At 47.3% G+C, this 10,124-nt stretch overlaps 2 protein-coding genes across 2 annotated transcripts; one reads left to right on the top strand and one right to left on the bottom strand.

Moving 5' to 3' along the window:
* Positions 1 to 5,494: 5,494 nt before the first annotated feature.
* CCR75_008604 (uncharacterized protein) lies at positions 5,495 to 9,853 on the top strand (the record flags this gene model as incomplete). The annotated part of the gene is made up of 8 exons (XM_067966654.1): positions 5,495 to 5,597; positions 5,662 to 5,746; positions 5,811 to 5,874; positions 5,956 to 6,072; positions 6,133 to 6,210; positions 6,263 to 6,342; positions 6,413 to 6,636; positions 6,708 to 9,853. The coding sequence occupies 7 exons, from the start codon at positions 5,495 to 5,497 to the stop codon at positions 6,489 to 6,491; spliced, it is 606 nt and encodes a 201-aa protein (XP_067815424.1). The 3' UTR covers positions 6,492 to 6,636; positions 6,708 to 9,853.
* On the bottom strand, positions 7,049 to 9,895 carry CCR75_008605 (uncharacterized protein; the record flags this gene model as incomplete). Its single annotated transcript, XM_067966655.1, has 1 exon — positions 7,049 to 9,895. The coding sequence occupies one exon, from the start codon at positions 9,893 to 9,895 to the stop codon at positions 7,049 to 7,051; it is 2,847 nt and encodes a 948-aa protein (XP_067814936.1).
* Positions 9,896 to 10,124: the final 229 nt, after the last annotated feature.

Raw genomic sequence — 10,124 nt, 5'->3', positions numbered from 1 at the left:
ACGATGGAAGTATGTGACCCCATTTGGGTCTACATACCGTTTCAGACTACCAGCGTAAAATTTGGGGCGCGTCTTTATATATGGGGGAAGAATGAGCCTATAATATAAGTCTTTAACCTCTTCTACCACCGTAAAGGGCCCAATGAAACGCGGCAACAACTTTGTAGCACTTCCAGGTAGTACAGAAATTGCATTTTAAGATAGGGTAGCAGTACTTTATAGTACCTTTTTACCCAGACTAAAGCGTTCATTATTTTTGCGACCATTTCAGTCCGCATATTCTTTTTGCTTGTCCTTTGCGCTTGCCATAGCGTCACGGACTTTTCATGTGATGGCTAATCGCTCATCCACAAGCGTTGAACCTCACTCACGCTTTTAGCATAAAACTCGCCTATGACACCGCCGAGAGGTCGGTCACAGGACGTAGTCTAATTGACCAATGCTAAACTGGCAGAGTCACTAGGGCAAGTTTCTGTGGTTGAGATCATACCTTGCGGGTCATCGTCATATTGACAAAACTATGTCCCTCTCGCACCGAGCATAGTGAGGGGCCGTCCGCCACTAAGACTCAGGCTGCGCAAAACGAGACTGGCGTACGTGGATGGCGCAGTCCGTTAATATAAAACGGTGTCTCACCCGTACTGGCGTGGACACTGTTATTTATAGCGAACTTCACAAAGGGCAATTGCTTGCTCCATTCTTTTATAGTGCGTAAGACATCCGCTACGACCCGGTTAGCACGTTCTGTTTGGCCATCGGTCTCGGGATGATCTGCGGTCGACATGTGGAGCTTGCTACCTAGCAGCTCGAACACATGTCGCCAAAAACCAGACGTAAAACGTGGATCCCGGTCCGATACTATGGACTCGGGTATCCCGTGTAGTCGGCAAACATGATCCAAGAACAAGAGAGCTGCCTCCTTGCCTGTGATCGATGTTTTACATGGTCCTAAATGCACTATTTTGTACAGTCTTTCTACAAAGACGACGAGCCCCGTCCGACCATTATGATCGAGCGGCATGCCACACATGAAGTCCAGACTTACTGACTTCCAACAGTTGGTTGGAATTGTAGCGGCTTCAGTGGTGCACGGCTGGACGGTGCAGGCTTATTCCGGTGACACTGTTCGCAAGAGCAAATATAGTTTGCCACCCATCTATATAGGTGTGGCCACCAAAATTCCTCGGACACTCGTAAGAATGTCTTTTACGGCCTAGATGTTCATTAGACAGCGCATCATGGAGCTCGTGAAGGATCATCAGCTTGAGATCTGTCATGACACAAATAGATTTTTAAGAGATCACAAGGTGGCAGCAGATGCCATAACAGGCTATCGCTGTAGCTAAAAGCGATTTAGCTTAGCTTTCGGGTGCGACGTAAAGATTACCTTTCGTCCACAAAGTGATCCAACAGCAGGCGACAATGGTCGTCCTGACTGTAGCTCTCTTTTTTATTTCAGAGGTTAATGAGCTCGTCACGTGGTATGCTGCCAACGTTAACGGCGTAAATTTTTGTGTGTTTAGCGCTAGACACACTTTCCTGGTGTCTTACCTCGAAGTCTGTTCTACGCGATAAAGTGTCAGCCAAGACATTCGACTCACCCGGCTTGTATTCAACTTTGAAATTAATACAGAGAAGAATGTAAGCCATCTTGCCATTCTAGGCGAAAGGTGTGGCGAGTTTATTGTGGTCCGCAGTGATGCGTGATCCGTATAAGCCACAAATGGTTCGGTGCCCAATAGGTGCACACAAAACTTGTTAAGAGCATACCTTATTGAAAGTAGCTCTTTGTCATGCACGGGGTTATTCAGTTTCGCAGCTTTTAAAAGCCGAAACTGATAAGAGATGACGCGGTCACCGCCGTCGTCATCCTTCCGCATGAGCGTGCTGCCGATTGCAAAATTACTTGCATCGCAGACGACGCTAACGGGCTTATCTGCGTCTGGCAATGCCAAGACCGGTTCCTCTACAAGAAATTACTTCACTGATGTGAGCGCATCATCTTGTTCTTGTAATCAAACCCATTCTGCGTCATTTCCAAAGAGGTCGGATACTGGTTTAGTTTGCTCAGCATTATTCTTGCTATATTGTGCAAGTAATTAGCGAGCCCTAGGAATTGGCGCAAATCCTTCACATGCCGTGGTATTGGCCATTCCTTTACCAATTTCACCTTGTCTGGGTCTACTCGTATACCTTGAGTACCTACGATGCAGCCCAGCACAGGTATCTCAGGGACCCCTATGACGCACTTTGCAAGTTGACTTACAATTGGGCGTCCTTCAATGTCTGCAACACAGCGTCTAAATGACGCTTGTGCAACTCTATTGCGCTCAGCCCGTCCTCGGCCCTACTATGCACGAATACATCGTCAAAGTAATGGGGCACGTAGGCACGGTGCTGACGCATCACGAGAGCCACCACTCGGTTGAATGTCGCTAGTGCGTTTTCAATCTTTGGGGCATCACAAGCCACTCCCAAAGCAAACCGCTTGGGGTGCTTACTGCCATTTTGGCTACATCGGACTCTCTCATGAGTACCTGATAGTAGCCTTCCTTCAATCGAACGCGGAAAAGATTGTTGACTTTCCCATGGAATTCAACAAGACATCTCTCCGCGGGATTGGCGTTTGCGCCGCTATGGTCGACGTGTTCAGCTTATTGTAAGCATGAACCACGCGCCATCCACCTGTGGCTTTACACACACAAAAGGTCACTCTGCAGTGAGGCGATTGCTCTCACGCACATGTCCCGACTTGGCTCGCTTGTCAAAGAACTTATCGATATGATCGACTTGTTCTTTCGGCAACGGCCATTGCCTGGTCACACAATACTTGGTGCCAGGTTCGAGGTCTATCTCATGCCCGATGCCCCTATCTGCTGGTAGGTGGCTCGGCACTTCTTCTGGGAACACATCGCGATGTTTCCACAGAACCTCAAAGAATGGACTGTCTCTCAAGACATCCCAGCCTTGAGCAGCGAACCGTTTCATTTTGTCCGATCCTAGGACGCTCTCGTCCATTGTGGACGACGAGCAACAGTCCACCAAGTTCTCTCCCGGAATTAGTGCGACTATTTCGTGGATATGTCCTTCCTTCAATTTGGCAGAAACAGATCCCACGACATGTCCGGTAGATTTACTATCTCCTTGGCAGATTTAAAGACTTGCCGGAGCACCTCAACTGAGGATGCCTCCACAATTTCGTCTTTGACGGCCTCGAACACCTCGTTCGAAGGCCCGTCCTCTTTATTAGAGACTGATCCAAAGGTCACTCGTTAAGACGTGCCTTTGATCGTCCTAATCTGTCGGGTTCTCGTTCATCGAGTCACCAGACCTTTGACTGGGAAGCGGGTGCCGTTGCTCTTCTGGCTAACGCCCCTTTCCAACCGCACCAGGCTCTAGGCACTGTGCCGGTTCAAGCGACGCAGGACTCCCTGTCAGCTCGCCGTCTACTGCCACAGGCTCTTGGCTCTGTGCAGGGCATATGGACGCATGGCTACTTCTCATAGTCCTATTCACTACCCCCAGTCTCTACAAGCTGGGTAGAAATTGGTGACGTTTGGCATCCCGTCAACGCACCCTCTGTTTTCAATACGACATCAGTTGCAGACGCCTCTCGCAGGAGCACATCTTTTCCGGTGTCCTGCGTAGAGTTCGCAACTTTGCGTGTACGCCAGCCTATCTATGGTTGGTGTTTTGCCAACAATGGCATGCCTAGGATGAGGTCATACCGACTCTCCATCCTAGCACGGTGAACTCTTTTTACAAGAGAAGTCACTAAAGCTGAAGGCGAGTTCTACCTGAACCCCCTCAGACTAAAAGAGCGCGCCGTTCGCTAAACGAGCGGTCACCTCTTCTCGCTTGCCATTCTGGCAAAGCGACTGAAACAGTGCCGGTGTCTTTCTTAGAGCCGGGAGTTTAACAGAATTTTGTGATGCACCCGAATCCACTAGAAGGGTCATCACCTGGTCATAGCCTCTTGCTTGAGCGCTATACACCAGCAGGGTTGAGGTCCGAGATTTCGAGACCTCAGGGCCTGTGCTACCCATTTGTTCCACAACTCGGAACTTAGGGGTAGCTTCAGAGTCCGCGTCAGAAGGGCATCCCGCCCCTACTGCGCTCCTGCATTTCCCGACCCCTCAGTGGTCGATGCAGAACTCATGCGTCTCGCACGCTGGTTCTTGCTATCGCTTTGTGAGTAGGGGGTCTTCTTGCGGGGCATCTTCGCCCCAGCAGGGCCCTGGCATAGCAGCGAGCCAACATATGGCCGCGCTTGCCGCATTTATAACAGACAACGTCTGCATTGCCCAACTCCATGGGAGTGGCATCCGTCCTCTCGGCCGACGGCTTATGCCAAGCTGTCGCCGAGGCACTGTTGTAGGATTGCTCCTCAACTAAGGCAATTTGGATTGCCTTTTCCATCGTCGACGGCACCTTTCTGAAAAGGGCCTGTCGCAATGGGCCATGCCATTCCGTTCATAAACGTGGGCACCTTAATGTGCTCCGGAATTGGACCTACGGTAATGGACGCCGACAGGGAGCGCATCTCTTGCACATAATCTTGCAGAGATTGTTTTGCCTGTCGCGCTCCAAAGAAGCGCGCCTGAAGCAACACTTCGTTGTTTGGCGGCTGGTACATGGCGCGAATCTTTGTCTTAAACATCGCCCACGTAAGGAACGCCTTAACGTCCACCATAAGCGCCGATTAAACCCACTCTGAGGCCTTACCGCGTAGGTGTGACATAGCGTACGACACCATCCATACCTCGCGTAACGGATGACGCTAGCCGTCATCCTACTAATGTGAATGCACCTATGTGCATCACATACACATGGGTTGGTCACAAAGGTGAACCACACCCGAGTGGTGGGTCTAATTACTTTATTTAAGTAATTGACTATCCCCTTAAGTACACCAAGTGTACTTAACGGGGACTGTGTAACATTATGGCAACTTTAGCCCGTTACACCTTCCTCTGTACTCTTGTGTACGTGAAGTTTTGAGGCACCCTACCTACACTGTAATCAGTGTAAGTTTAAATAGTACTGAACAGTACTAGCGAAAGGTGCCCCGTTAAAATTGGCATCAGATTACAAAGTATAATTTGAATCCATCATATGCTTGAAAGCTATTTTATTGCCCGACTCATTAAAATTGCTGGGCGCTAAGGAGGAAGCAAGGAAAACGGGTAGGGTGTTATTGAGGTTTATAAGAAATATGTGCGTTTCAATAAGAAGTATTTAGGTGTTAAATTTCTTAAAGTATATATTGTTTTAAATGACTCGCGTAGAACCAACAATATAGCCACTCAGGAAATTAGCTAACAACGTTTAGCCAATCAGAGGTGGCAATAGCCAAAACGACGACCGCACCAAGTGAAGCGTTTTTGAATTTATCAACTAATTCTAGGAAGTTTGTTTTGGCGACGAAAAAGGGTACTTTTTCCTTTTTATGATAAGTTTTAATCTACAATAGCTTGTATTGTCAGCTTGTCACATGTCCAAGAAGCCAGAACCGAGCCCCGTGCGGGTACGACTAGCCACTCATGCCGGCTCCTGGTACTCACATGATGAAAAAGAACTCAATAACGAGCTCGCAGGTGCGCACAGCAGCAATATTAGAAAAATTGATCTCTCGCATATTTACTGGACGATTGTGTGTAGGTTGGTTAGACGCTGCAAAAAACAATGACATGCAGGAGAAACAGCCTAGCATTCGCGCAATTATTGGCCCGCACGCTGGATTCCGGTATCTTTTTAATCCTATGGCCTGTAGAGTGCAATGATTTTGATTAAGTTATGGCGGTGTATAGCTACTCGGGTCCAACGGCGGGGTATGCGTATCACCACCTGTTAGATTTAGATCGTATAAAGCGAGTTTTTATATTAGGACCATCGCACCATTTTTATTTGCGGTAGGGTCCAAATTTGAAATTGCATTACGTCTAAAATCTGAAGACTGATGAGATCGGTGTGGGCGCTAGTGGATGTGCTGTTTCAACAGCGCACGAATATGAGACGCCATTAGGAAATATAGCGATCGATCATGAAGTGAACAAGAAACTTGTGGACTCTGTAAGGGATATATGATTGGATTTGCCTTATGGCGCTCATTTTTTATTTATTTGGCAAAAGGGCAAATTTGCGACCATGTCAATGGATGTGGACGAAGATGAACATAGTATCGAAATGCACCTTCCTTTCATCTTCAAGGTCAAGTACTTGCTTACTTGTACTTAATTTGGTTTACTTAATGCTATTACAGGTGATGAATGGCCGTAAATTTACAGCAGTTCCTTTATTAGTCGGCAAAACGAAGAGCAATATGGACCAAGAATACGGAAAGTATGTTGTTTTTTTCTTGAATTCAATGTGGATATCAATCTCCAAAGAGGTCTTTTCTTTTGAATTTTAGAATTTTGGCCCCTTATTTCGAGAAAGACGAAAATCTATTTGTAATCAGCTCGGATTTTTGCCATTGGGGGCCAAGGTAAAATATTGGTCAATTCCTTAAAAAAAATAAAATTGATAAAGTGGTTGTCGTATTCACCCTGCATCAGATTTCGCTACCAGCCGCACGACTCGACTTATGGCGAAATTCACGAATATATCAAGTATCTCGATCATCAAGGCATGGGAGTACGTAACAAGAAACAATCTCGAAATTGTACATTGTAACGATTACTCCGCTTGTGATAAACCAATTCAAGTTTATTGAGCGCTTCGATGCTGATGGCTTTACTCGATATTTGGACGAAACAAACAACACGATTTGCGGTCGACACCCAATCTCGTTGTTGCTGCATACCATTCTGGCGTCAAAGAAACTCAAATGTACATTAAAGTTCGTCAAGTATGCTCAAAGTAGTGCGTGCATGCGTCACGGCGATTCATCGGTTAGTTACGCATCTGCCATTGTCTACAGCGAAGCGTAACTGCATTTTCAAACTAATTCTTACACCTTTTGATTCACATTTGCATTTCCTTTTCAATGAAAGCGTCTCGTTTCTCATAGTGCGCCATTTGCTGATGTCTACACTTTTAGACACGTCTATTTTTTATGCTTGCCAAACGCTTCATTAAGCACTACCTCGAGTTGGGCATGAGAGCGCTTGGATAAACCAACTGCAGGTGCAGCAAGACTTTCTCGGCCAATGTAGTCAAGGCGTTGGTTCTTTTGTAAAAGCTTTTCAATGTGTGCTTGGGCATACGTCCACGCTCCCTGATTCAATGGTTCTTCTTGTACCCAAACGAACGTTTTGGCCTTGGAAAAGTTCAAAAGTTCTTGAGCAACTTGTTCAAACGGAAATGGTGCCAATTCTTCGAGACGGATTAGAGCAATGCTTTGCGGATTCTTACACCGTACAAGTCGCTCTTTTGCAAGTTCATAATAGAATTTACCCGAACAAAAATAAACTTTTTTAACTTGCGAAGCATCTGTGATCATGGGATCCGAAAGAAGTGGTTGAAAATGAGTCCCTGGACCCATTTCTGACAGTAATGACGTCGCCTCGGCAAGACGCAACAACATTTTGGGTCCCATGACGATCACGGGCTTGCGATACGAGCGTTGCTGCTGACGACGAAGAAGATGAAAATAATTGGCCGGTGTTGTCACATTCACGACTATTATATTGGGATCGTGTTCATATTGCTTCCACACCGGTTCTAGATCATTTCTTTTCTTCAAGACGCGTGGAGTAAGCCCGGGTGTATCCACAAGCTGCAAGAAGCGCTCCAGACGACCACTTGAGTGATCAGGACCCGCTCCATCAATTCCATGAGGCAATAGCAACACTAAACCCGATTGACGCATCCATTTTGACTCGGCACTGGACAAAAATTGATCAATCACAATTTGAGCTCCATTAAAAAAGTCCCCGAATTGAGCTTCCCAAATTACGAGAGTCGTCGGACTTTCAAAAGAGTAACCGTACTCGTACCCCATGACTGCAAGCTCGGACAAGTGACTATTTACAACTTGCAATGTACCCAATGGTTCTGTCCCTACTTTTGTCAAATAGTGTTGCAAAGGAAAGAATAACTTCTCAGTCGTTTGATCGGTAAAAGCCGCGTGCCGTTGACTAAATGTGCCCCGACGACAGTCCTGACCCGCAAGACGCACGGACTGACCGTCTTGCATCAATGTTCCAAATGCCATGGCCTCCGCCGTGGCCCAGTCCACACGCACGTTTGCAGGATCATCCTTTCTTTCAACGTGAAGCATTTTGTGCCGTGCGGTGACATGATTACGCTGAAGACGATAATGCAATTGAAAGTCGTCTGGGAGCTGTACCGATGCCATACCGACTTGAAGAAGCGTGTTGACGTCAACACCAGTGGCATTGTTTACGTAAAGATCGTGACGATTGGGCTGTTTCATTGTGGCCCACTTTCCTTGAAAGGCTTCGAGTTCCGTAGGTTTGTAATTGCCACTTGTGATCTTGGAGAATTCGCGATCGAGATGATCCGTTAATTGTTTACGAGTGTTTTCAAAGCTCTGTCGAGAGACGAGACCCATAACTTCCAATTCGTGCGCAAATTTAATAGGAAACGCTTCACTTTGGTCCACTCTCGCGTACATGATTGGTTGCGTAAACCGCGGTTCATCCACTTCATTGTGGCCGTGACGACGATACGTAATCAAGTCAATGATTACATCTTTGTGAAATTTCGTACGGTACGCCATTGCAAGACGACACGCTCGGATGACGTCAACAATACTCTCGCCGTTGACGTGCAATACAGGCGCTTCTATACTCTTGGCAACATCCGACTTATACTGCGTAGCGCGACCGTCTGGATACGTGGTCGTATAGCCCACTTGGTTGTTTACTATAACGTGCACGGATCCACCTGTTTGATAGTCTGGCAACTGGGATAGAGCCAAAGCCTCGGCAACACAGCCTTGCCCCGCAAATGCGGCATCCCCATGCAACAATAATGCCATGGCACGTGTCGTCGCGTGACCATCATTCTTGGCCCGCACTTTCCCAGCTGCAACGGCATTGATGATTTCTAAGTGGGACGGGTTCGGGATCAGGGAAACATGAACATTGGATTGGCCATATTGTTTGTCGCATGACGTTGCAATATGCGAAGATACGTCATCAATTCCACGGAACGTTGCGGGAAAATCCGAGTTGCCTCGTACTTTATGAAAAACTTTGTGGGCTGGATAGTCCAGCGAACTTACGAGGAGCGCTAGGCGCCCTCGATGAGGCATCCCAAGGACGACATCCGATACGTTGGCGGTCGAACAAGCTTGCAAGATTGTCTCAACGGCGGGCAACATGGACTCGGCGCCTTCGCTCGAGTATCGTTTAAAGGATGCAAATTTTTTAGCCAGAAACGTTTCAAAGACATGCGCACGTAGCATACTAGCGTACGCATTACGGAGATCGGCTGGTGAGACTTGCTGAAGTCGTAATGTCTCGGCTGCATTGGCCAACCACGTCTTTTCTTGGATGGAGTTGAGATATTCGAATTCAAAGCCAATTTTACCACAGTAGACGCGGTGGAGTTCGTTGTAGAGCTGCTGGCCGTTAAGTGCTGGGACAGCAGCGACGTCCGCAAGGTCTGTGACGGATAATGGAAGACGTAGTAGCGAATTGAAATTGGCAGCAGCGAGACTGGGAACTGCTGCGCGTGGCTGTAGCTTTAGTGGATCTAGATCGGCCTGTAGATGTCCGAACTGACGAAAAGTCGTTGCCATGGACTGTGCAGCTAACGCTTCAAGAGACGCGGCCGAGAAAAGGCGTGCTTGAGGTAGTATCGAGTATTTGTTGGCTGAGGCGACGCAGCGACGCGTCTGGAGGCCGGGGAGGCGCAGCATTTGACGCGAGGAAGGCAGAACAGCGAATGATGCGGATACTGAAAATTCGTACGAGAATTGCATGTTGACGTACTCGATACAATAAATAACTTATTTCAAATTTTAATTTAGTAAACATAATCTTGCGACATAGTGGCGGATCAGAACATTTGTCGGCTTGCTTTATCAGCTCCATTTATCTGCAGTGTAACGGGGCACTACGACTTGTACTGCTTCAGTACAAGTCCACTTTGCACTGCTTCAGTTGCGAGTGGTTCCTTACGTCACTTCACGTACACTAGTACGTGCAGAG

The sequence above is a fragment of the Bremia lactucae genome, linkage group LG3 (assembly GCF_004359215.1).
Source record: "Bremia lactucae strain SF5 linkage group LG3, whole genome shotgun sequence".
In the NCBI taxonomy this organism is placed as follows: Eukaryota; Oomycota; class Peronosporomycetes; order Peronosporales; family Peronosporaceae; genus Bremia; species Bremia lactucae.
This window is presented reverse-complemented; position numbering and strand designations above follow the sequence as displayed.